General features: G+C 46.1%; 1 protein-coding gene across 1 annotated transcript in view; it reads left to right on the top strand.

Moving 5' to 3' along the window:
• Nucleotides 1-27572, top strand: part of Vit (vitrin) — a 64844-nt gene that overhangs the window by 25724 nt on the left and 11548 nt on the right. Inside the window, exons 6-9 of the mRNA XM_042054549.1 lie at nucleotides 2172-2222; nucleotides 8941-8946; nucleotides 10518-10580; nucleotides 15284-15431. Of these exons, the coding sequence (XP_041910483.1) occupies nucleotides 2172-2222; nucleotides 8941-8946; nucleotides 10518-10580; nucleotides 15284-15431 (268 nt within the window). The remainder of the gene's footprint in view (nucleotides 1-2171; nucleotides 2223-8940; nucleotides 8947-10517; nucleotides 10581-15283; nucleotides 15432-27572) is intronic.

Genomic DNA, 27572 nt, shown 5'->3' with positions numbered 1-27572 from the left:
CAGATCCATAGCTATTCTTAGATGAGAGTTCTACAAAGCTAGACAAGCCACAGGTCCAGCTGGCTCAGCTGGGCTCTCTCCATTGTAGCAGGTAGAGTGGCAGCTTGCAGCGTTGTCTTCCCAGTCAGGTTCACTTTGAGAAGCATTTTAGTGGCCACAGCTTGTGTAGCGTTAAATGTATGTACAGTACAGATAGACCAGAGGGGTAGAAGAGCGCCGCCTAGTGACAAGACACAAAAATGGCAGGGCCATTCATTTGCCTTCCAGTCCTGGACAAGGACTGGGAGAAGATGGAGGAACTGGGGCAAGAGGTGACTAATATCTACCAGCACACTCCCTTAGACACAGAGTGAGTTCCAGGACAGGCAGGGCTATGCAGAGAAACTCAGTCTTGAAAAACCAAACCCAAACCCAACAAACACAATTCATACTGCAAACTGAAATACACAGTTTGGGCAAAACTGTGGAGAAATGACAGAACTCACCAAGAAAGAGTTGTAAGGAAAGTGTTATCCAAGCGTGGGAACAAAGGTCGTGGGACGTGTTCACGTGATGGGAAATGAAGATTTACTCACCCGCCATTAGAAGTATGGTAAAGTCGCCACACAGCAGCTCAAATGCGCTGCACGCACACAGTGGAATGCTTCCTACTCAGCCGTAAAGAAAATGCAGCTATGGCGTTTTTAAAAAAAAAAATGGAGGGAAGTAGAGATCACTACTTTAAGCTAAGGCAGAGTGCAAGAGACAAACATCCCGTGTTTTCTCTCACATGTGAAATATAGATGTGGGGGTGGGGTGGAGAGAGGGGGGGCAAGTAGAACAGGGACTAAGAGAGAAGAGGTCTAAAAGAACAAAGTGGAGGAGAACAGAAGAAAGAGGGTATGAGGGTGGTGGAATATGTGTGACCTGAAAATGGAGAGGATTATTTGGGAGTACAACACAGGAAAGGCACCCCCAAGAGGGGAAGGAGGCCTGGGGAAAGACAATGGGGAGGATGGAAATAAATAGGAACATATATAATGCTGTGTATATATAAAATGCCATAATGAATAAAAATTAATAAAAGTAAATAACTGAAAAGCCGATATGCATGGGCACTGGCTGGCGTGAGAAGACTGGACTGTGGGAGATCGCTCAGTCAAAGCAGTGAGCTATAACGGGGTCCCGGCCTGGCGCTGCACTTGTGTGTTGTACTTGAGAACATGTGTGCAGAACGAGGGATGTGTTTCTACATACCAAACCCAGAGAGCAGCCACTCCTGGATAAACAGCACATGATAGCTCCTCGCCACGCACAGTATATAGAGAAGACTTCTTTACAAAGAGCCTGTGTCACTTTTAGGGATCGTGCAGATAATAAACTGCCTTGAGCTTCCGTCACACAACCAAAGCAAAAGCAAAAGGAGAAAAAAGTCCACCGTGGCTAGACCTAAAAGAAACTAGAATCTTCTTATTACCTCCTATGAAACGTGGTTCTTTCCCTCAGTAACTTTACCTGTCGTCACCAAGGGAGCTCTGTGTTTCTCTTTGCAAACCTCTCTGGCTCCCCTCTCGCCAGAAAGCCTTCCTTCAGAGAAACTGCCCAGGAAGCTATGAACGCTGAGCTCCGTGTGACTCTCTCCCGGAGTCATCGAGGCTAGCCCTTTGGATGCTTCTAAAAAACGACTGAAAGCCAAAGCTGTTTGTACCGACTTCATGTTTACGCAACTTAGGCAAATTGCTAAACGCTAGGTGACATTTCTGTTGAAGGATTACTTTAACCACCCCACAAGTGGCACGGTTGAGAGGAATTATGTTTTAGAACAAGGAAATTTAAGAAATATGGCCCTTCGGAATGAGGGATTTATTTTGCCAGTCATAAAATGCAAGGATATTTAGTGTTTGGAATGTCCAGCCACCATTCTAAATTCAGTCTACTTTATCTGTTTATTTATTCATTTATTTATTTACCTGTCTACCTAACTATCGATCTATTTATTTATTATTTATTTATTTATTTATTTATTTATTTATTTATTTTGCATTCCAATGCCTCCTCCAGGGCAGGTTCAGACAGCGCTGGGGCCTTGCCTTGGTTCTGACCTTGGTCCAGGCTTGCTAGGTTGACTCACGGAAAGAATGAGAACAGCTAGGCTCCTGTTCATGCTCTGACCAGTCCAGCTGCGATTTCAGGTCTGTGGTCCCCCACCGCCTACACGAGCAGCCCACACAGTCCTGGCTCCTGTCCAGGGGAGAGCTTCACCGTCGTCTTCATTGCTACTCCGCGTGGTTCTAACTGCCCAAGTCCTCCCCGTTTCGATTTGGAGCAAGTAGAGCCTTAAACCAGTTGGCCCAACAAAATGCCCGGCCCTCAGGTCCAAACCTGTGAGGAAACCTGCACGGGAAGTAAGGAAGACGGCTAGTAACTCAGGCCTTTGCGTGGTCTTCCTTTCCCAGAGGCGATTTTGTACAGGTTTAGATAGGGATTCCTAAGGATTCAGTAACGAGGCTCTCAGAAGCCTGAAAACAGATACTCTCTGGAGTTCCTGCTTAGGGAAACTCATTCCAAAGATCAAGGGAAATCTTTATCATCTCCCAAGAAAGGGCAGAGCGCCTCTTGCTTCGAGACATGTGTTGTCCTTGCGGGGAGAGAAATGCATTCTCTCCCAGGAATGCGCTTCTGAATTGCAACATCCGGGCTTCTGTCTCTTCGCTGACTTTGCTGACTTGATGCTGCCACAGAAGCTGAATGGAATCACCCCTACCCTGTTCCTCTTCAAGAACAATGGGCGCTCCTAACCATTAAACCGCTTTGTCAGCCCCACAGCTTCTGTTTTGTTTGATACATGACAAGAGAGTAAGATCTAGTCCCCATCCCTCCCACCCCCCATCAGGATGAACTGGGTTTCCGTAAACTGCACAAAGACACCTTTGCCAATGTATGCTCTGTAGTCTTGGCTTCAGAGCCAGAACTGACCAAGCCATGGGGCATTTTCTCCTCTTGTTCCCGTGGCCAAAATTTCTGCCTCCTCTGTAGTCCCCACCCTTCATGGTGGAGCCAAGCACAGATGCAGAGGTTCAGCCTCAAAGAAATTTGCATGCTCCAGGGTGGGAGCGTGAGGATTAGGATTATTAAGCAAAAGTAACAGAGATATGAGAGAAATAAAAGGCAGAAACACAGGACAGCGTTGGGAGGGAAATTCAGTGAATACTGAGCCACCGTGAATTCTCCACACACTTAAACACTTCACTCCGAAAGGGGAGTGGGGAGGCAACAGACTTCATTAGCAAGATATAAGGAATAGACCCAGAATTCTGCAGGCAGCTACTCCCTAGAACCCTGTCAATCTCCTTTGAAGGAGGAGGAATAGCAAGGTGGAGCCGATCTACCTCTATACACCAAATACTGATTAACCAGACCCTAGGTCAGGATTGCTTGTCTGTGGCCACACCTGTTGTCAACAACTTTGAAAGAGCAAAAACACACTCAGAACTCTCTGCCCTTTACCCTAGGTGGGACAGGCTCACATCTGTGGGCCCCACACCCAGATCATAGCAACTGAACCAGAGCCACTCTCAGCAGGGGACAAAATAAAAGAAGAAAGTAGCTGCTGGTTGCGTGTAGATCTGCTGAGCCTGTAGAATGCCCATAGGTCCCCAAAGATGCCTAGAAGCCTACAGGAGCAGGGGTCAGCCTAGGCAAGCTGCTTGCTGCCTCTAGTTATGCATCCTAGGAATGCACTTCCATGGTCACCCTTGGTTTCTCCATTTCAATGCTGGGTCAGCAGAGTTTGGCATACCAAGTCATTTCGACCTTCAAGAAATAGCTTTGTTTTGTCTGCTCTCAACAAGACAAAAAGGGGGCTTTTATCAAGTTGGAGACCCAAGGACTTGTACTATCTTATGCCCCTCCAGAGAGTCCCCACCTATGCAATCTCAGAATGGCCTCTGGGATAAACTGTAAATACAGAGATGTACCATATGAATCAGCAGCGCATTGGGGGTGGTGGCAACAAGGCCACGTTCCCAGTCAATGGCTCCCGTCCCCTTTTTACTGTCTGACCACCTTTGGGTTGATCTGAGGTTCTGTCCTACTGAACATATCTGGTATCGTTCCTCTTTTCTAACCAAACCATCTTCCAGTTCTTTTGTTCCATGGGTTTCTACTTCCTCTCCTGTCTCTTTCACATTTTTAGCTTTCTTTTAAGCCTACGTTCTGTCCATTTCTGCACCTCTTTTCCTCTCACCTGTTACCCTCCTTAGCTTTAACTGCCAGCTTGACCCAGCCTGGACTCACCTGAGCCCCTCAACTGGAGGAGTGCCCGGAGCAGATGACCTGTGAGCTCGTCTGTAGAGGAGTGTCTTGATTTTTAATTGATGTAGGAGGTCCCTGCCTACCATGGGCAGCACTGTTCCCTAGGCTTGTAGTCCTGAGCTATAGGGCAGCTAGCTAAGCGGAAGGAAGCTAGAAGCAAGCCAGCAAGCACCATTCTTCCAAGGTTTCTGCCTTCAAGTTCCCACTTGAGTTTCTACCCTGACTTCCCCCTATGACAGTCTATAGCTAGAAAGTGTAAGATAAGCGAATTCTTTCCTCCCAAGAGTTGCTTTTGGTCAGAGTATTGTAGCTTAGCAACAGAAAGGAAGCTTGAACGCTATCATTCCCTCAACTGGCCTGAGTCACTCAAACCGCCCCTCCCCTGAAAGAACTCTCAGCATGTCCTTGCCTGGGAAAGATTCACAGAAATGGATAGCCACGAAATCTCAGAAAAGATCCTATGGGAGTCGGGGGGTAGGGTGGCAGGGGGCATGCCGAATAAAGGCAGGTGAATACACCTGGGGTTGGTAGTCTCCACCACCCCTCACTTCCAGTGGGCTCACACTTGTCAGGCAAGCTGTCCTGTTTCTCAGCCCTAAAACTGTTAGATCCTGGATTTACAACAAGTTGCATGAAATGCATCTGCTCTAAGGCCCTTCCAAATGATTCTCTACCCAAACAAAAGCTTTCTGAGGTCCTCAGTAACCAGAGCAGAGTGAGCTTCAACTCGAGAGACACTTTCAAGTCTACAAACCTCAACCTAACGTCTCATTGTCTCCGGGATTCATTTCTCCCATTCCTGCAGCGGGTCCTTCTGTCACTTGGCAGTGCATGGTGGAACATTGCACCCGGAACAGAACACAACGCTTGTGTCTGGGAATCGCTGCTCATTTGAAAATAGTGCTGGCCCCAACAGGGCAAGCTCTGCCTCACAGCTGACTCCTGTCCTACTGAGCCTGTAACTACTCAAGTCCCTTGCATCTTCTGTTCTGTTGCTTCTAGAATAAGCAGGTCACCTGAGTCCTGACTATGCATACTTGAATATGTGTACCCAGGTAAGAATATCAAGTGTGGCTTCTTAGGCTCTGTTTGAGTCAAATAAGCTTCTCTGGCCTGGAAACCCAAGCACGGAATTAGTGTTTCCATGAAAAAAAAAAAAGGTTTCTAGATCCCAAATAAATATCTCTCAGTGTGTATTGGAGGGCATCCCGTTTGTAAACCTGGGACCATGGATGCCTTGTTGGCATGAACTCATGCCCAGGGCTAGCAAATGTCCCCAGTGGTTTCTAAAAGTGCCTTTGCAACAGGCTGCTGGCATGCCAAGGCCTTGGGCACAGCTGCTGGCCTCTGTTCTCTTCCTGTGTGGGTTCAGCAAGAGAAAGCCTGAGGAAAGTGTGCCGCCCTCTTGCCCTAGGGACACACAACCAGGAAAGGGGACAGGAGGCCTCTAGCATTGCCCAGCTCTGGGGGCCTGCTCACAGCCAAAATTCTACTTCCTCCTCAAATGGAGGGAGGAACTTGGGGACTGTCAGGCCACCTGGGCTTTGGGCCCATAAAGCTTTATAGATCTGATGGCTATAAGTTCCAGCTCCCTCTCCGGTGCTACGCTAGTGGCTTCCAGATGTTCAGGGGAACAGCAGGCTCTGAAAGCTGTCTCAGTACCACATTGAGTCGAAGAAGCAGGATCATTATCCCTGGTCTTTTTGATGACTTAACCGCATTAGCAGGATTTACAAATGACAGTGCCGGGCCAAGCTTTTCTGTGGTGCAATCAGATGTGTGGATGTTTGGATGGATGGATGGATGCATGCATGGATGCATGGATGGATGCATGGATGGATGGATGGATGCGTGGACTGATGTGTGGATGTTTGGATAGATGGATGGATGGGTGGGTGGATGAATGGATGGATGGATGGATGGATGGATGGATGGATGGACTGATCTATGGATGTTTGGATAGATGGATGGATGGATGGATGGATGGATGGATGGATGGATGGATGGATTGATGAATGGGTTGATGTGTGGAAGGTTGAATGGATGGGTGGGTGGATGGATAGATAGATAGATAGATAGATAGATAGATAGATAGATAGATAGATAGATAGATGTATAGTTGGGTGGATGGATGGATGGATGGATAGATGGACTGATCTATGGATGTTTGGATAGTTGTATGGATGGATGGGTGGGTGGATGGATGGATGGATGGATGGATGGATAGATGGACTGGTCTATGGATGTTTGGATAGTTGGATGGATGGATGGGTGGGTGGATGGATGGATGGATAGATTGATGTGTGGAAGGTTGAATGGATGGATGGGTGGGTGGATGGATTAATAGATAGATAGATAGATAGATAGATAGATAGATAGATAGATAGATAGATAGATAGATATATGTATAGTTGGATGGATGGATGGATGGATGGATAGATAGATGAGTGTATAAAGAAAGATTAAAACTCAGTCTCAGGAGCCTACTGACCGGGGCTCAAAGTTCAACCAAGGCAAACTTGTGTGTGTGTGTGTGTGTGTGTGTTCCAGTTTTCTCATGTGCAAAATGGGGTCATAGGTGTACCTAATTTAGGCTCAATATTAACTAGTACTTTCTAAGTGGTTCTGACTACCATTGAGCAAACTCTGGGTAAATATGAACAGTTCCTGAGTGTTCTTCCTACTGGAATTCACTCAGAATAGAATACTTCCCTTAGATCTAACTCTGTGGGATGGCCAACCAAATACTGTCATCAAAATAATTTCCCATTTTGTGGAGAACCTTACACTCTTCAGAGAGACTGTATGCTTTGTTGAGAGCCTTCCACTCTTCAAAGGGACTCCTGTGGGAGTCAGTCCAGGATAATTCCTCATGACGTCACAGGAGAAGGCTGTAGGTGAACTGTGGACACAGTGAGTGGGGCATGCCCTGTCTCTTCTTGGAAGCCTCTGAGGGATGGTCTTCTGACTTCTTTCTTCCTGGGCCACCCTGTCCCTTTCTGACACCTGAACACAAATGTCCTTTGACACATTTACTTCTCACTACCGCCAAGTCCAAAGCACACCAAGTCTCAGCTGTCCAAATATTTTTCAGGCCCTGGCTATTAAATGAATGGGAATTTTGTTCAGATTTGTCCCAAGCAAGACTAGAGTGGCATTGATGGACAGGCTTTAGGGACAAAATTAAGAACCTGGGGTCACAAAAGCCATAATATATTCAGCATTCTAGCTCTCATGCTGAGGGAAATTTTAATACTTAAAATAAAATGGCATTGTAAGAACTTGGGGGGGGGGGGACAGAGAAGCGACCAGTATCTTTTTAGAAAGGAAAGTAGTGCAGTGCTGATTTTAACCAGAAGGTGGCACTGGAGTAATAAGGGTAGAGTAGCTATTTAAAGATCGTTATGACGGTCTTGGTGGTGGCAGCAACCCCACCCAACCTAGCTAAAGCTCGGAGAGGGTGCTTCTGACTCACTCAGAACCAGTGATGCCTGCACCAGGTTAACCTAGGTCTTACCACTCAAGGACATACACAAAAGTTTAACTTGTTTTAAAAATTCCCTGGCCTCGTTACATGAAAATGATACCACATTGCTTGAGTGACTTAGTAGGTCCAACCTCAGCAAAAGAGACAGCCTTTAGAGGACAAAAACTGCTTGTGCCCTCAAGACCTCTGGGAAGGGCATGAGGCTGGGGCAGGGGGCAGATAGAGAAATAATCCATTTTTGTGTTGTGAGGCTTCCCAACATGCCTGCACTGTGTCTGTGCCCCTCCTAACCTTACAGATTTCCCAAATAAGAACAGAGCGTATTGGATAAAAATCCCCCCCTCTCCACCACCCTTTCTACTTCACAGCGTGTTCGTGCACTAGAACCCAAGCACCATGTTTCTTTGCTCTGACTGAGACGTGAAAGGAGAGGAAACTCAGAAACTGGCAGAGGAGGCCAGTTTGGAAAATAAGCCAAGCAGGTGGAACAGGTGTAATTTGAATGGTATTGGGTTCATATTGAATGATTAATAAGTATGGGTGAATCAGTGGGTGGAAAGATGGATAGATGACTGGAAACGTGGGGAAAAGTTTTAACTCAGAATACTTCAGATGCCTAACAAAGAAAGCCATTCCATGTTCTCGGTATATCTAGAAGTATCGAAGCACCAACTGGCCACTAACGCAGCAGGGACTATACAGAAAGATGTTGGGGTGTTTTTGACTGGATGAGCTTTTGGGGAGTTGGGGATTCCTTTTAGTCCTGTGTCCCTCGGTGGAGAGGGGATGAAGCACACATCTTTGGTTTTAAGAGCTCCGCGTAGAAGGAACACCACAAGGATTTCATACTGCTTCCTCCAAAATCCTGATCCCGTCTTCCACGGTTGGACTCTCCGCCTGGGAGACTGAACATCCTGGCACTTCCCTTGAGACCGTATCCTGGATCAGTTCTAATAACTTTATTTCTTTTTCTGGAAATTCAGGGGAGACGGACCTGTGGAAGCCTGGGCCAATCGTTTTAGATTCAGGAAAGTATCCATTTGGCCTCTCGAGCCTGTCCAGATGGAGATGCTCAGCCCTGGAGAATGAGGATGGCCTAACAGTCCGATTGGTGGCTCAGGTGGCCTGGCTGTTTCAAAGCTTCCTCCTGGGACCTTCAGGTCCTGGTTTGGGCCCATTCAGACTTTCCAAGGGATGCGCGGGGCCACACTGGTTCTTCAAAGGGGAGAGAGGAAACAGGAAGGCAAAGGCTGGCGGAAATGAGCTCCCAGTGAGATGGGTTTAGACCCTCATTTCTTCCGGCAGCGTGCACAGTCGTTCCCTAACTCAGTCTCCTTTGAAAGTGGTGTTCAGGAGGGCTGCCTGGTGGTGGTGCACACCTTCAGTCCCAGTGCTCAGGAGGCTGAGGCAGGTGAATCTCTTGTGAGTCTGAGGCCAGGATGGTCTACATAGTGAGCTCCAGGCCAGCCAAGGCTCCGTAGTGGGACCTTGTCTACAAAACAAACAAACAAACAAACAAAAAAGTTAAAAGAAAATGATCTGAGGTTTTTCATTCTCATCAGTGGATGTGTGTGTGTGTGTGTGTGTGTGTGTGTGTGTGTGTGTGTGTGTGTATGTGATGTATGTTTACCACATTAAATGCTTGACCCTCTAACAAAGCGTTCCTGTTCTTGGGAGGAAGCAAGATTTTTCTGGCAAGGGGAGACAGGGTTAGAAAGGTCAAGCCTCTGAACTTGCTCCTCCTCCACTCCCCACACAATGTAGATATTTGAGATGTGTCCCTGGGAGGCTTCTGGCTGAGAAACACTTTTGAGCACCCGAAACAAACTTTCCAATGGTGTGAGGAAGTGGGGCAAGCTGGCTGACCTTTGGGGGGAAGATGAAGTCATGTGCTTTGCAAACTGAAAAAAAAGGAGGAGGAGGAAGAGGAGGAGGAGGAGGATTCTCACTACAGCAACAAAAGCAAGGAGGACAGAACCTCACACCTGCCTCCACTGCCAGAAATTTCCAGAACTGCCAGGCATGCTGAAAACAGGGAGACGTGCTTCCTGCACGTATTCACTGCCTCTGAGAAACCCAGTGGTCGCAGCTGTCCCAACAGAATGCACACTGACTGTGTCCGTGGCTTATCGTCGCGCTCTGCGTCCATAGCCCTCAGCAGACAGCCCACCCTGCCCAGCTGAAGCCCCACGTCCACATGGCCTTTCCAAGCATCCTGTACCTCTGGCCCTAGCCTTAGAGGGCTAGGGGCGAGCCCTGTCTGCTCCGCTCTTCCATTCCAGTTGTGCTCCGCTCTGGCACACACTACCTTTTCTAGATCGCCCTGCACTGTCTAACTCACCTTTGCTTAGCGCCTGTATCACCAAAATTTGGCCAAGGACCTACATGCGCTGAGCGTAGTAGGGGTCTGAACGAGTCAAACTCATTTCCTGACCTCCACGGTTTCAGAATTTTAGAGATAATAATGTACCCCGGCATGCCTGTGATGTTTTCACATAAATAAACCAGGACTTAGATAGAACGAGTTCAAACGAGAGCAGATCAAGGTCCTCTGAGCGTCCAACAGAATACTCTTCAGCAGGCTGTCGGGACTTACTTTTCCCAGGATGGGGCCAGGAGGGAAAAGAGGTTGCTATGAGCCAAGGCTGCTATGAATGTTCACTCTGTCCCCTTCTCTGGGGTAAGGCCAGGTGTTCCTATACTTGGAAGTCACAACAACTTTAACTTCTCTTTCCAGGATCTGTGCCCAAGGAAGAGCTCAGCACACAGTCTTCGGAGCCAGCGCCCCAGGGAGATCCAAGTGAGTTAGCTGGCAGCTAGGAAGCCGGATGGTTTTAGCATCTGATTAGCGCTCTCTCCCCTACCTACTCCCTTCCACTGGGACCGACTTCTCTCCTACCACAGATCTATTTATCCCCTATCTTCTGTCGCTGTTCTAAAGAGAATGGAGAGCTTCTGAAGGATTTAAAGTATCTGCATGAGGGGGAAGAGGACTGAGTCCTTTCTAATGTCACTATGGCAACAGGGTGAAGAATGGGAAGGGGTTGGGGAGCGAGGCGGATGAAAAGAATTGCCAGGCTGGTCGGCAGGGGTAGGGGTATCGCGGAGGTAAGGGAAGCTAGAGCTTGGAGCTAGAACCAGAAATGAGAGAAATAGGCAGATACAAGAGATATAGGAAAGGAAGAATCTATAGGACTGAAGTGGAGTAAGACAGTTAAAAATGACATCAGCAGGACTCGAGGGCTGGAGTGGGGTAAGACGGTTAGAAATGGCATCTGCAGGCAACTTAGCTGGTAAAGGCACCTTCTGCTAAGCCTAATGACCTGGGCTCTATCCACGGTGGAAAGCAAAAGGCAACTCCCAACAGTTGTGTGTGTGCTCCCCTCCCCCTGCCTCCCACACTAAGTAAACACATAGATGTTATTTAAATTTAAAAAGAGACTCGTGCATCTGGATAGATGGCACTGTGTTGAAGAACGCAGGGGGAAGCAGGTTTGGGGACAGGAGACTGTCTGTCTGTCATTTGCTGTGAGAGATTCAGTCCAATAGCAAGATCTGAGGCTTAGGTGGGAAGGGACAGCCTCAGTCAGAGATTCCTAGTTGGATACAGGTGACAGCGTGTGTCATTCTTCATCACATTGAAAAGAAAAGGAATGTTAAGTGGATATTAAAATGCTTCAGAATTTTTTTTAAAAAGTTCAGAGCTGGGAGATTAACTCTGACTCAAAGCAAGGACTACACTGTGGGGCAATAAATGTGATGTAGATGAACTAAAGAGGACCCAGATATGATGAACGACACTAGGCAGGGGAGAAGACACCCAGGAATACCACAAAGGAGGGGCTAAGGAAAGAAGAAACACAGGGAGGGTCCTATCTTCCAACACAGCAAAAGAAAGCACTTGTAAATCCCCTTAAGTGGTTGCCACAGCATCTGTCCCAACTCTGCTGTAAGAAATGCCCGTGGTATGTTTTAGACTAACGATGCCCATCTCTTGCCTACTGCCTATTGCATCAGTCTCTTACTAGACTTGCTACTGCAGTAAGGTCAGAGGACCAAGAGTATCAGCAAGTTGCCGTGGGAACTTGGAACAAATGTAGAGGCAGAGCCCGCACGCCAAGCCTACTGAATCCTGAGCCAAAGCTACTTGTGGCTCGCAGACGGTTTTGTGGGAACTGCATAAGCACCTGTGACTTGTGCGTGGCTCTGATATTATCCAAAGTTACAAAATATGGACCTTATAGTATACGTATTGTATAGCACCAAACATGAGTTCATCTATAGAATTGTACCACGCAGAACTGTACTGCAGAATTAAGAAAAATTAATTCCCGTACACACTACATCTGACCTTCCTCCCTCACCCTGAACCTTGCCTGTGACCATAGATAAGACCCTAATGCTGAGCACCTCGTTACACGACTCTACCCGTTAGTACTGATGTCATCTTCACATCAGCATGCTGTCGTTTCCATAGAAGAAGCCTGCTGGGTCTTATCCTGCATATACCTTGAGGTAGAAGAGTAGCCACTAAGACATCCTGTGAGTTTGGAGGCAGGGGCTTTTGCTTCAGTAATAGAGTGATTTCCTAGGATGTACAGTAAGGCCTTGTGTTTGGTCCCAGAGAGGATTAAATAATTAAAAAAATCCTGGGAGACCTAACATAGGTGACATCTGCATCAGCCAGCAGCAGTCAGGCCAGAGGTCCAAGAGATCTAAGTGGGCAAATTGCTTGCTGTAAAAATGAACATGCTGTTCCTGAACATAGTTCAAGATGTAAGAAATGAGTAAGAACTGTCCTTGAGGAACCAAACAGATGCTACCAAATCCGTGTACTGTTTTCGTTGAAAATAAGTGAACCGGGGAAACCCCGTTATTCCTTCCTAGAATCGGTTTTCCTCTATCTTAAAAGGCGATATTGAACTAATCTGCTGGTGTCTTGGAGGAAAACCTTTGTTCTGGAGTGCTTCTCAAACTCGAGGGTCCTCTTTAAAGGCAAAACGGATTCTGTACCTCTGAGTGGATCCCAGGAGTCCATCCGTGTTTCCTGAAAACTGTGTTAGTGGACCGAAAGCCCTGAAGAACATCACTGCCACCTGCTGGCAGTAATTCACATTGCAAGGCAAGACCTAGAAAAACACCCGTTGGCCATTTGGGAGTGACATTATAGCAATTCAGCCTGTCTTCTGTTTCACCCCTGTCTTTAGCGAAGTCTTTAAACCACATTTGGTTGGATTTCTTTGTTTCCTTCCATCTTTATCTCAGGGTTTTGCTTGGAATATAGGCAACTTGGGAGAAAGCCAGCTGGATAGGGAAGACTAGAAGGCACTTGGGGCAAAAGGCTGAGATTTGCTACACAGATAGATGGAGCAGAGGGAGACAAGCATCCCTCTGGTCGCCTCAAGACCTCCTCTGGTTTCAGCAGCTACTTCAGCGCGTTCTCCAATTCAACTTTTCTCCATCCACCAATTCTGCATCTTCACTCATCACTATTTCTATTCAGTGTTGCCTCCAACTTTGTTAGCTCACAAGCACTTGGTATTTTCAACAGTCTCTTCTTGTCTATGGCGCCTTTGTTAGTGGAGGGCAAGCAACGCCAGCCCCAAAGAAACCATGCGTCCCTTAAAGAGAACACGGCGGCCTTTAGAAACAAGCAGGCTTGTCTGCGCAGTTTCTCCCCCAACCACAAGGGGGTGCTGGCCCTCAGGTGTTCTCCGATGCTCCAGATCAAAATTCTTTATTCTTCAGGTTCTCTGTAAAAGTGTTTTCTCAAAAATACTCTTGTCTCCCCAAATGCAATCATTCAATAATTCATTCCTCATTTTTTATTAATCTTAAGTCTATATGGATTCCCAATAAGGTCCTCAGCTCAGCAATGAACTGTTAGTTTTATCATACTGGGTCAGCACCACGGCAGAGGGTAACAAATAGTGGTTTGTTAGCCCGATTAGCACTGGAAGCTGAAACTAGCCTACAGCCCCATCATCCCTGCCGCCTTTCTCACAACCATCTTAAACAGCACGTCTTCCTTTTCCGCAGTTTCGATTAGCCGTCGTCAGCCGCGATCTGAAGATATTAAATAGAAAGTTCCAGAAATAAATAATCCTAAATTTTGAATATAGTATATTCTTGTAATTATTTTGCTTTGTTATTAGTTATTATTAGTCTCTTGGTGTTGGTAACTATGAATTAAGCTATATATTTGCTTTACATATGAATGTATATGGTTTAATGCATATTATATATTCATAATATATTATATATAATTTAATTCATAATTATAAGTTTATATAAACTATAATTTAATTGATAACAGTGAATATGTATAACATAAATACTTCGAATATATGTATCATGTATCATTCATATATATATACATATATATGTATATATATATGGAAACAAAATGTATATACAGTTTTATTGTGCCTGGGGATTCAGGCAAACTCTGTTTTTCTTAGACCCCAACCCCAGGGGACAAGGGAACACTGGTTAATTTGAGAAGGTCAGACATTCTATCCCTGAACATCTACCCCACTCTTTCACAATAGAAACGGGGAGGGATTCAACAAAGTCATAAAACTGTTTTACAAATGTATGTGGATAATTTCTTCCACTGTTTCTTCTAGAGAAGTGAGAAACATTCTATCTATTTCTAATTCTATAATTCCTGCCCCACCCTTCCATTCTTGCCTTGTGGGTTCTTTCACACCCCACATATTTTGACAAAGGGTGAGAATAAAAGACCACAAGTTCTTGACACTTGGTCATGGCAAATTCTCACATCTCCGAGTCTGTACTTCCTTGCTTGTGTGGGCATGCACGTGAGGGATGGGGGATTAAGCACACATGTATGTGTAGGCACCCTCACCCATGTGCATGATGCCATGTACCTGCTCTGTTGTTCTCCACCTCGTTCCCTTAGAGAGGAAGACAGGGTCTCTCACTGAGCCTAGGGATTGCTGTTTTGCCTAGAATGGCTGCCTGGCAGGCTCCAGGATCCTCCTAGCTCTATCCCATGCAGCACAGGCCACATCCACATATACACAGCCACATCCAGCTTTTGATTGGATGCTGGGGATCCCAACTCAGTTCTTCATGCATGCTCAGCAACGCCCTTACCCACTGAGCCTTTCCCATGGCTTCTGGGCATTTGCACTTCAGTGGTCTGAGCCTGAGAATCCATCTTGAGGTTCTTCCCAAGTAACGTTGGGTGTTACTGGCTTCTGAAGTCTACAGTGGTGACTGAGCCGTAGAATTTTAAAGCAGGTGCAGACACAAGAACAAGATCCAGGACCCTGGTCCTCGGGAAATGGAGTTGGCACCTCTTCTACCTCTTTTCACTTTCTCCTCAGTGGATTCTCTGCGCTTGTAGTGAACAAAAGCCACAAGATGCCTAGAAGGGAGCCCCGCAAGCCTTGGGTGGGAATACACAGAGCGAAAATGCCTAGATAGAAGCCCTCAGACCCAAACAGAATCACAGCATCTTTTTCCATCCCGCAGACTGCAGAGTTGACTTGGCATTCTTAATTGATGGGAGCACCAATATCGGCAAGCGCCGCTTCCAGATCCAGAAGCAGTTCTTAGCGGACGTTGTCCAGGCTCTTGACGTTGGCCCTGCTGGTCCTCTCGTGGGTGTTGTTCAGTACGGGTAAGTGCAGCTAATGCTCTGAGCCCGGTTCTCTGGTGGCACTGCACAGCTAACTTCAACCACAATTATCACTGTGTCCTGAAGCTCTCATTCATTCTCTTCGCTAATGCAAATGTAATTTAAAAACCAACAACGGAAGCGATCCATCCGCCATTGATGAAATATGAGCTTTCCCAAAGGGAAGAAAAGGCTAGTAGTACATGCTTGGGAGTAAATGCCATTTGCACTCATAGTTGACGTAGAGAGTACTATTTGTAGGAATCAAGAGTGTTGGGTGCAAGTAACAAATAATCTAGTTACACTACCACCAGTCTCTCTATCTCTAGACAACGAAATCTCAGTACCCTTTTAGCCCTGACTGTGAAAACCTTTGTCTGAGGGGCTGCGACCTAGGCGACACTTACCTGAAGGTAAGACACCAGCAACCGTGGGCTGCTACACTGTCCACCGGGGGACAGAGAGTTCCGTAGTAGAGAGAGGGGCTCCACCAGTCTTGAACGCTGAGACTACTGGCCCCATCCGTCTAATTATTTCGTTAAGGGTAAGATTTAAGGGGCCATAGCAACATTTCAAACTCAACCTTCTTTTCTCTGAATTTGGAATAATAGCTCAATCTTAGTTTAGGTATGGATGGGGTCCTCCTTACAACAGATTACAGATATATGGCTGATCATCATCAAAAGAAAAAGCAGGCATAAATTTCCTATTTGTAAGCACATTTCACACAGCTATGAGGGGCAAGGTCATGATCATGCTATCCACAGGGGCTTTGCATACCCATGAGGCACTTCTTTCACACATGCCTATTGTCTCGCCCTCAGAACTGAAAAGAAACACAGAGTTCAGCTTTCTTGCTTCAAAGCTCCGCTGACTGCGTGGCCATTCCTTCTGAAAATTATGAGCATTCCAACATTCCAATATCTCCATACGTTCCCTAGCTGGCAAGCAGCCCAGGGGTGACCTGGGGCAGCACATTAGTTACGGACATCATATGGAGGTGTTAGCAGGTTCTTCTCTGAGTTACTAGAAAAATAAGTGAAAATTCTATCTTTTCCAAATAACTTATAACAAGTACATTTTTAGAACTCAAGTCTAATACATTTATTCCCGTCTTCTGTTTCTGTCAGGGAGAAGTTAGGAGCTTGGCTAACTGGCACCTGCAAGTCGGATCAGTCAGAGATAATCAGTTGCTGCTAAGTCAACAATCAGTGTCCTGTCACCTTGTGAGGTTTTGACTTGAAATCAGGGGGAAAAAAACCAACAACAGCAAAACAAAAAAAGTGGCTTTTTGGTTATTGTTCTCTTGTTCTCAAAACATCACCCCATTTTCTCTCCTATGTTACTTTTGAAGACAGCAAGCGCAGGGCCAGCCTTCCTACGAAGAGCCAATACCAGTATTTAGTGCCAGATGGTCTAGTCAGTTTTACGGGAGGAGTCAAAGCTTGCTGTGTTGTCTTGCGTCAACAATAGCTGGGTACAAAAGCTGGGCGTACCTGGGTTTCCGGTGTGATACGAGTAGGTCAAGGGAAAAAAAAGAAGAATGGCCCCAGATGCTGTGTGTTGATAAAAAGGAGAATTAAATAATAAATGTAGCAGTGAAGCAAAATCCATAAAAGTTCCTTCCCCCTGCTGAGGCGCGAATGTGGCCCCAGAGTTATGAGTTGGCAGCTTCACTCTCAGAGCCAAAGTGGTGGGAGGTGGGGACAGCCAGGGTGCTTAGCAATGGACTCGCATCATAATCAAGGGACCACATTAATTATCAAGAAGGTGGTTTTGTTATGAAAATGCCTCTGGCCCTCCATGCCCTTGCTCCTGCCTCGCACCGTCTGCTATGGGAGGGCAGAACACTAAATGGGGTCTTTCAGAAACACAAGAAATAAAATTATTTTCCTAATAAGACACCCAGTCTGTAGCACTATGATATAGTAACACAAAGCAAAGAAACACAGCCCCTCCCGCAACGTTCTCCTGTGTTTCCCGAACACGATCATCATTTGGAAGAAAGCGTTTATATTCTTGCTTTCCAATTTCACTCTCTAAACACTGCCCGGTGCCTGCCTTTTCTCCATCTGGGGTGCTTATTATTTAATTTAAAGCATTTAGGGCAAATGTGTGTCTATCTTTCCATTTTAATGCCCATATAAACTAATCTGTCATCTTCGCCTTGCCCATAGCAGGGTGCGGAGGAGAGCATGGTGAGCTGGCTGACAGGGGATCTGAATTCTGACCTTAGCCTCGCTGGAGGACCTTACGCAAGCACTTAACCTCTCCGCGTAAATGCCGACACCTGTAAAATATGGGGTCAGCGGATGATTTATTAGGGCTCTGCCAGCCCTAGCATTGTATAATTCAACGGCTGCCTCAGAAGATAGCCAATAAATGAACGCTGGGCTAGCGGGCCAGCAAGCTGCTGCTTCTTGCTTGCAGTCCCGAGACCCTATTAGCTGTGATCCATGATGAAATGAAGGGCTGCCAGGGCTGTACAACTGCTGTGGACTGAGAGCAAGCAAATAAAATGGAGGGCGTCCTGACAGGGTTGAAGGGGTCACGTTATCCAGCTGAAATTGCTCTTGATTGCAGGTGCACAATGATCCCACCTCCCATATCTCTTCAATTCTTCATCACTAAGTAGCGTTAGTGCAGACAGAGAAAGGGAGTGGCTAGGAGACTGGACAGACTGGGGGGGGGTGACTTTGAAAAGGGAAAAGCTCGTCCACTGGGGAATCTGATTCCACTCACAGCCTGGGGATTCTCACCAGATCCAATTGCCTTCTGTGTGAGGAACAGAACCAGCAGGAAATAGGATTGTCTGACTCGGTTTATTTGATTGGCTTACACAATTAGAGCCTAGATAGTCCCACAGAAGCTGTCTGCATGCTGAAGAGCCAAAGAATTTGGTTACTGCTCCAGTCAAGAAGCTGCAGCCTGAGAGCAAGAGAAACCAATGATAGAGACTCCATCGAGGCCAAACGCTTGAGCCTCCCAGAGAGCTGCTGGTCCGAGTCCACAGGCAAACATGGAAGAAGCTGGCATCCACAGACAATAGCAACAGCAGAAAAAATGCACCTCATGAAAGAGTAGACATCAGCCCCTCCTGCTCGAAGACTTTATTTATTTGTGATTTGTGTGTGTGAAAGAGAGAAAGAAGATGCAGGCACACACATGCTGCGGCACGTGGGTGGAAGTCAAAAGACAGCTTGCAAGAGTTGGTCTTCGATTCTTCCGACGTGGCCCTAGGGACCAAATCCTAGGTTGCACAGCGAGCATCTTTACTAAATATCCAGAAATCCTGCCACCTCTTTCTCTGCTTTTTCATTCCATCCCAATCCCATCCTGCCCAACCAATAACACACCCTGGCTGGGTCTCCCTAAGTCAGTTCATCCCCACAAACCGTTCTCTGGGAACACGCCCTGTCAAAGCACACCCAGACATTTGCCATGTGTTTTACTATGGATCCCTCAGGTAAAAGTAACTGCCCCACTCTCTGCTCACACACAGCTAAAATCATCCCTTTATCTTGGAATCATGGAGCCTAAAGGCTCCTGGTTTTGCCTTGCCATAGTGCCTTGAGATCTCCAGGCTTTCCCTAAGAAATGCCTACCCCGTCAAGAACAGCTGCAGAGGAGGGGGTGGAGGTTGAGAAGGACCTGAGGAAACCGAGTGACAGTGTCTCCACCTCTCAGGCTCCCACCTCCATGTCCACTGTTGCCGCTCCACGCAGCTCCCTTGGAGGAGTTCCTCAGGACAGTGGACTCAGAATTCAGACTTTTAGATTTAGACTCTGCAAAAAATTAAATTAAGAACTTCAAAGACTTATGCCAAGTAGTAAGGGGAAGTATAAGAAGTAAAAGCCCTGAATGTATAAATCTGTGAAACGCAACATGTTTGATTCCTTGGGAGTCCTAACTGAAAGTTTCCTTGGGGACCAAGAGCAGACCCACAGGTAGCCCTAGCGAAGTGAACCATTGGTTGTGGTGCGCTCACAAAACTGACACGTAACTGCTTTTGCTCTGCTCTCTCCTTCCCTCTCCCTCCACCCCTCCTCTCTCTCTCTCTCTCTCTCTCTCTCTCTCTCTCTCTCTCTCTCTCTCTCTCTCTCTCTCTCTCTCTCTCTCTCAGTACATTCTCCTCTTGGAGAGCAGCACCCTCTCCCAGCCTCTCGCTTTCTGCTTCTCCACTGTTTCACCTGGCACTGGCCGCCTTCTTTCCTGTGGTCCCAGCTGACAGAAGGTCTGGCCCTCCACCGCACTAGCATGTTCTCTCTTCCCTCTTCTCTGCCTGCAGAGTTCATAACCCACGACTGTGACATCCTGTCAGCAACCATGACATTCCTCCCACAGTCATCCTCCCAGGCCTCCACTAGGACAGGTGGCATTTGATGCAGACTCAGAAATCCCACATGGCTTTCCTAAGAACACCCACTAAATGCGCAACCATGGGAAGAGGGCAAATATCAGACGGGATAATCCTCCAAATGTCAAACAAAATAGACTTCAAAGGGAGACTTGCTCATCCACCAGGGAAACTATTCATGACTGATGCTTCCCACCAGCCCAAAGGCAGAGACTCAGTGCTGGAACCCAAGGTCAAGGGTCAAGGCCCTGACTTGCACGTGCATTCTAAAATTAAAATTATACAACTTGACAGAAATGTGATTGAACTTAATACCAAGGGGCGCACTAGCCGAGGAAAGCCCCGTCAGAGCTAATTGCTATAGATGAAACCCAACAGGCAGGGTGACTGCAAACAGCAGGAAGCCTGCTTTGTAGCTCAGTTTACATCCACAGGGAGCTACCCGATCCCTAGACTTCTGATAATTGTTCATTTCAGTCCCGTCAATGGAAAGGAATTATGCATGTTCACTAGGACTTCATTGCCAACACTAGTGCCTCAAAATAGAAAAAAAAAATGGCTTTGGAATACAGCAAAACGCTAGTTTTCTTCATTTAAAAATAAATGTGCCTTTGCCCTGAGGTTTACGGCAGTCACCACTTTGATGGGGTGTGAAGTGGGCCACACCTCCTTTATCATCGTGCCGCCTTGGAGACGTCCAGTCACAGACAGTGAAGCAGCAGGCAAGCTGGAGCCGTCTGTGGATCAGTGGCGCCACCTATCTGTGGACAGTCAGAATGCAGGGAGGAAGCAAAGACTGCATCGCACCTGCCGCAGAATAAAGGCCCTCACCGCTGTCCACATGCAAATGTCTGAAGTGTGTAAACCAAAAGGACCCCGCTGACACGATCAGAGATGGTCACCTTGCTGGCCTGTCTACTAACAAGTCTGTGAAAGCCAGAAGCCTTTCCAGCTGTTGTCCACCGAAAGGACACGGCCTGGAAGAGCAGAGATGCCTATTGCTGCTTTGAGGGCAGAGGAGGCTGTCTGAAGATGGAAAGACTGAGAATCTGATGTTTGTTGGGTCCATGAGGCTGAGTGTTTCAGTAGTCCTAATGTGGTTTAGAGACAGCCATTGTGGACTACCTGAGCCAGTCTGATAAATCCCATACATCTCTGTGTGTGTGCAATACATGATATATAATGTATGGCACATGATATATAATATATAGTATATGCAATATATTGTATATGTATCATTATATCATGTGTTATGGTGTATAATAATAGTATATGATAATTGTATATAACATAATCGTATATAATTATATAATTGAATACTGTATAGCATATATTATATACTATATACATGTACCTTGTTTTGTATATTATTTTCATATATTTTATATTATATATTAAAAGGGGATTTATTAGACTGGCCCTTATATAGTATATACATATACTATATATATTTATGTAGTATAAATATATATATAGTGGCTGGGCAGTGGTGGCACACGCCTTCAATCCTAGCACTCGGGAGGCAGAGGCAGGTGGATCTCTATGAGTTTAAAGCCAGCCTGGTCTACAGAGTGAGTTCCAGACTGAGAAACTCTGTCTTGAAAAAATATATATGGTTTCGTATATATACTATATTTAGTTTACAATATAGTTTATAGGATATATATGATATAAAATGATTATATAGCATATATACTAGAGTATATATAATATACATTCACCCAATCAATTCTGTTCCTTTAGCTAATCCTAATATACCTTCCTGTGTGGTTCTCTTGAGGTACGTACAAAACAAACACACTTGGCTTCACCAGTGATTACCCATGAAGTCCTATCTCACATTGGCTGGGCTTGTGGGGGATCCTCTCAGATCACCCTTCCTCCTGAAAGCAGACAACCATCTTGGTGCGCACATCAGAACCATTTAGGGAGTCCTTAAAACTCCTGATGCCCAAATCAAACATCAGTTCAGTGAACCACTTCCTGCATGTGGAACCCTGGATCCCCAGCTTCTCAGTAGTTCTTCATACACCTGCAGAGAGAAGGCATGACTATTCCCATGGGCCTATGTTGCCCTCATGTGCGGCTCATGCCTCCTTCTCAGTGACCTAGACAGGGCTGTGGAGCTCCGTACTATGCCCCTCTCAGACTTTCTCTTCCCTTTCTAGATTTCTTCCTTTGAAGACTTAGCTTTATTTCTAACTATGTGTGTGCGTGTGTTTATGTGGGGGTGCGTGAGGACAGTTATCCATGGAGAGCAGAGGGTGTCAGATCCTCATGGAGCTGGAGTTACAGATGGTTATGAGCTGCTGGGCATGAACACTGGAACCGAACTTGGGACCTCTGCAAGATCAATACACACTCTCAACCACTGAGACATAGCTGCTGCAATTCCCGTTATGTAGACTTATTTATTCTCCTCCCTTCCTTGCCTCTGGAAACCTCGTTGAGGATCGTCTGGAATTTTAAATCATTCACTAAGACGCTGCTACGTGAAGAAAGATCCACGGCATCACCACAGCATCACAGGACAGTTCTCAGCCTGTCGGTCAACTCATAACAGTAGCAAAATTACAGCTATGAAGTAGAGATAAAATAATTTTACGATTGAGGGCCACCACCACATGATGAACCAGAGTAAAGGGTCACAGCATTAGGAAGGCTGGCATCCACTGCCCTAGGAGGTTAGAAATGCATGACCTCAGACCTTATGCTGGTTTTCCAGCAGCAGATCTGCATTTTTAACATGACTCAATGTGACAAGAGCTTGTTTTAGCTGCCTCAACATCCCACCACTCACCGAGAGAGGCCCCCCAGTGTGGTTACAGACTAACATCTCGTGTGCCGGTTGCTTCTGTAGGGACTCCAGGGTCATTAATTGGAATGTCCCATTTCCTCCAGCAGAAAGTGGTCGAGACAGGTCTATTTGCTACTCTTTGGGAATTACTGCTATTAATTACATAAAAACTCATCTAAAAGTTCAATTCTGGAAGAGCCTATTTCCCCTCTTCTGCTGCTAGGAAATTAAAAAACCAGTGACCACTTGTAAGGTTTGTTGCACGAAGTCCCTCAGCAGGTTGGAGCGGGCCACTTCCAGCCAGGCTGGCAGAAGCCGCTCCATTGAAGCCCAGAGCTGTTGAGAGGCTGGAGCCAGCATCATTTTCAATAAGAGCCCTCAAGGGGCAAATCTGCCACGTCCCCTGCAGCCACCAGCATGTTCCCTAGGACCTCCTCCTGATCTCGTAGGCATGCGTCCTTTCAGTGGCCAAGTTCACACCCTGTCCATTTCAACCCACAATGAAAATTAGATGACTAAATATAGATTATTGTATAGTAAACTTCAGACACTGCCTGATTAGAGAAAACCATTTTCAAAGATTCTTGCTGAAGGAAATGTGATTAGCTAATATTTCTCTACTGGCATAACATTATTTTGAGAGGCTCATCCATTTGTTGAAAGTATCGGGAGGTAGACCAGTAGACTCTGAGACACCAACAGAACAGCAGGGTTAGGGCATTGGCAAAAATCCTCCAAACTCCAGGGCTTCCTAAATCTCCTTGAGAAGGAATCAATAGATTCTTTATTATAGAAACTCCCAGGCCAATGTTTGATTTTCTTCTGGAAGATATCAAGTAACCAACATGGTTTAACAAAAGCCCTTAGTGAGTTTTACCACCAAGGAGATGTGGACAATCTGTTATAAACCTACCTGCCCCTGACCCAAATCCTTCAGAAACCACCTCTTCTCACCTCTGACAGGTGTTCTTGCTCCCAAACCCTCTCCCAGGAGCCATTTGCAGGCTTGCAAATTAACCCCTTCTATGCACAGCAACCTTGCTAGCTCTGAATCACTCATTTTGCATTAAGCCTAGTTCTTCCAAATGTAGAACAATTACATGTTTTGCCCTTAAAGTACAAATTTTATTATTTTTCTCTCATTTTGAAAGTAAATCTCTAATTTTCTGAGCCAGAAAATGTGGCTTCGTTTAATGAGAACTTGTAATAAAATTAGAAATTCAAAGATTGCCTACACAAAACTATTAGGGGCATTATCTTTTAAACTTTATTTAAATGGATTCTGTCTGCTCCTGTTTCTGTTTCTATTACAAAGTACCCGATGGTTGTTAACTTATAAGGAAGATAATTTTATTTAGCTCACATTTCCAGGGGTTTGAATGTATCACTAGCTTTTGCCTAACTTCAATGTGGAGCTCATGGAGGGTGTTAACTCAGGGCAGGAGTTGCAGAAAGGATGGTGATGACCGACACTAAAAAGAAATCCCACGCTAGCTCAGAACTGAGTACAATAAAGGGTTATTTATTTAGGGGTAGACTCGCAGATCACAGTCCTCTACTGGAACGTAGAAAAGTAACTGAATCCAGCAGCCGGAAGAGAGAGAGCACGCACTTTACATCGGCTTTTATAGTATAAGAGGCCACGCCCAAGTGGGCGGGTAACCTAAAGGCTACTGGCTGAAGGATTTCCTGCAGCAGGAGGGCAGAGGTACAAATGGGACAAATTTTGAAGAACTATGGGGAGGTGTCAGGATCCTCATAACAACCCATTCTTGTGGGAACTGATCCAGTCCCTAAAGGCCCACGTTAATTCCTTCCAAAGATGCTTCTCCCACCACTTAATTACCCTCTGCTAGGGTCGAGTGGGCCACCTACCTATCCTGCAGAACCTGACATGTCAACACCACCACTCTGAAGACCATGCCCCCAACACATTAACTACTCCAGAAAAGCAGCATCGAAACCCTGGGAGCCCCGTCTAAGAATAACCGGTGACCGTGTCAGGCAGACAACCCATGCACCCTGGAAAGGGATAAATACACTACACCCTCCTATGCATTGTCCTAAGTGTAGCCATAGCTTGCAGGTTAACAACACACCCCTCCCCCTAATGCACTCAGAATGAAATTTTGTAAGCATATTTACCATGTACTAAACTTGTCTGCCCTGTGCCATTGGAAAAGATTATTCATGTAAGTTTCAGCTAAGTGATTTGATTACATTTTTCTGGGAAACCCTTAATGGACGAGTTCCATGCCTTTGCCCATAATCATAATTATCATTGATTCAGCCGTTGGGAAGGGTTTCAGAGGTCTCCAGTCCAGCCTTTTAATCCACTAAGATAACAAATGTATGCAATAGAGTTTCTCCTCCTCAGGACTCCACAGTCTAGTTAACGAGGCAATATTTTTAAAGAAATGATATTAAATAAAATGAAAAGCGCCTTTTATCAAGTGTATGACTGGCTGGAGTACATGCCTCTGAAGACGCATTTGCGTATGATGTGTATATGTATGACGGAATGCCGGCAGGTGCAGGGTGGGTTTAGCACAATATTGAGGAGAAGTCAAGGCGAGAATTCAGGGAGAGAGAACAGATGAATGAACGCCTCCTACTCAGCTAACCTTCCCTACTCTTACATGGTCCAGCGCTCCAAATCAGGGAATGGTGCCGTCCACTTTTAGGCTGTGCCTTCCCTCACCAACTAAAGCAGCCAGAATAATACCAAACAGACATGCCCGTAACCAAGATGATCTAGACAGTCCTTCACCGAGGTTCTCTTTCCAGGTTGTCCAAAAAATAACCCAAAAGACAAAAAGGATGGAAATAGCCAGAATTCAGATAGGAGATGGTCTGACTGGGTGTACCATTTGGCATTTTTCTTAGCCTGATAACACAGCTCATCTTTGAGAAAAAGATCTCACAGTTCTGGGGTTCAAGGGCAGGGCACCAGCATCAACTCAGGTCTGCTGGATCTCTTGGAAGGCTATAGCAGTACAAGTCAACAATTAGAGCTGCCATAGTGCTGTATAGCAGTGTGACTCCACCACAGAGGAGAGAAACAGCAGGCTCATGCATTGCTGTGAGACCAAAAGTCAAGGAAATTTAAGTCACATCACAGACCCATGAGAAAACGTTCCACATTTTTAGCTACTTTAGTGTGACATTCTAGTGTCACACTTGCTTCAAAGGCACGCCCCCCAGTAGCCTAGCTCCTCCCACCTCATATTTTCACTACCTCCTCATAACACCATGTTGGCAAGGGGCGGGGGGGGGGGGGGACACTGCTTGTTCGTCCCGGCTGCCCAGAACCAAAATAATCACACAGAAACTATAGTATTTAAATATATATGTATATAAATATACACTGCTTGGCCCAATAGCACTACTTCTTATTGGCTAACTCTGACATTTTAATTTAACCCATTTCTATTAATCTGTGTATCACGATGTAGCTGTGGTTTACCAGGTAAAATTTTGGGCATCTGTCTCCAGAAGGGCTACATAGCTTCTCCCTAACTCCTCCTTCTTTCTCCCAGCATTCAGTTTAGTTTCTCTGCCTAGCTAAGTTCTGCCCTATCAACAGGCCAATGCAGTTATCTTTATTAATTAACCAATCATATTCACAGTGTACAGAGGGAAATCCCACACCAACACCATGAATGAGAGTCAATCTCAACACAGGAACCTTTGAGAGACAGTCCAGATCCAAACAGAATCTTAGTCATTCAGTAAAAAGATCAAAGGCCAAAGCTGGGAATAGAAAGGATGGAAAGGAGCCAGGTGGTGGTGGCACACGCCTTTAATCCCAACACTCTGGAGGTAGAGGCAGGCAGATCTCTGTGAGTACAAGGCCAGCCAGGTCTACAAGAGCTAGTTCCAGGACACCTAGGGCTGTTACACAGAGACACCCCCCAAAAAATAACCCAAAAAACAAAAAGGATGGAAATAGCCAGAATTCAGATAGGAGATGGTCTGACTGGGTGTACCATTTGGCATTTTTCTTAGCCTGATAACACAGCTCATCTTTGAGAAAAAGATCTCACAGTTCTGGGGTTCAAGGGCAGGGTACCAACATCAACTCAGGTCTTCTGGATCTCTTGGAAGGCTATAGCAGTACATGCCAGTGGGGCATCACATTGCCAGTCAGCATGCCAGAGAGCAGGTCAGCCTCACGCTTGCGATGACTCACAGACGCTCAAGGCTCCCACCATTGTCACCACCATCCCTTCCCAGTGCTGCTCCCCCAGTGACCTCAGCTCTCTTACCACTTCCACTCCCAGGGACTAAACTTCCAACACGTGGACTTAAAACAATATCCAAATCACAGCAAGGAACTTGATTCACTCACTAATTCATTCATTCATTCATTCATTCATTCTTCATTCATTTATCTCCATTCATTCTTAACGTTGGGGATTGAACCCAGAGCCTAACACATGCTAACCAGGCACGAGCTGACACATGCTAACCAGGCATGAGCTGGCACTTGCTAACCAGGCACAAGCTGACACATGCTACCAAGGCATGAGCTAACACATGCTACACAGGCATGAGCTGACACATGCTAACCAGGCACAAGTTAACACATACTACCCAGGCACGAGCAAACACATGCTACCTAGGCACGAGCTGACACATGCTACCCAGGCACGAGCTAACACATGCTACCCAGGCACAAGCTGACACATGCTACCCAGGCACGAGCTAACACATGCTACCCAGGCACGAGCTGACACATGCTACTCAGGCACGAGCAAACACATGCTACCCACACACAAGCTGACACATGCTACCCAGGCAAGAGCTAATACATGCTACCCAGGCACGAGCTGACACATGCTACTCAGGCACGAGCTGACACATGCTACCCACACACAAGCTGACACATGCTACCCAGGCATGAGCTAATACATGCTACCCAGGCATGAGCTAACTCTAATGCTGTGGCTCGAACCCCGGGTCTTGCACCTGCTAAGCACATTCTTTA

The sequence above is a fragment of the Arvicola amphibius genome, chromosome 2 (genome assembly GCF_903992535.2).
Source record: "Arvicola amphibius chromosome 2, mArvAmp1.2, whole genome shotgun sequence".
In the NCBI taxonomy this organism is placed as follows: Eukaryota; Metazoa; Chordata; class Mammalia; order Rodentia; family Cricetidae; genus Arvicola; species Arvicola amphibius.
This window is presented reverse-complemented; position numbering and strand designations above follow the sequence as displayed.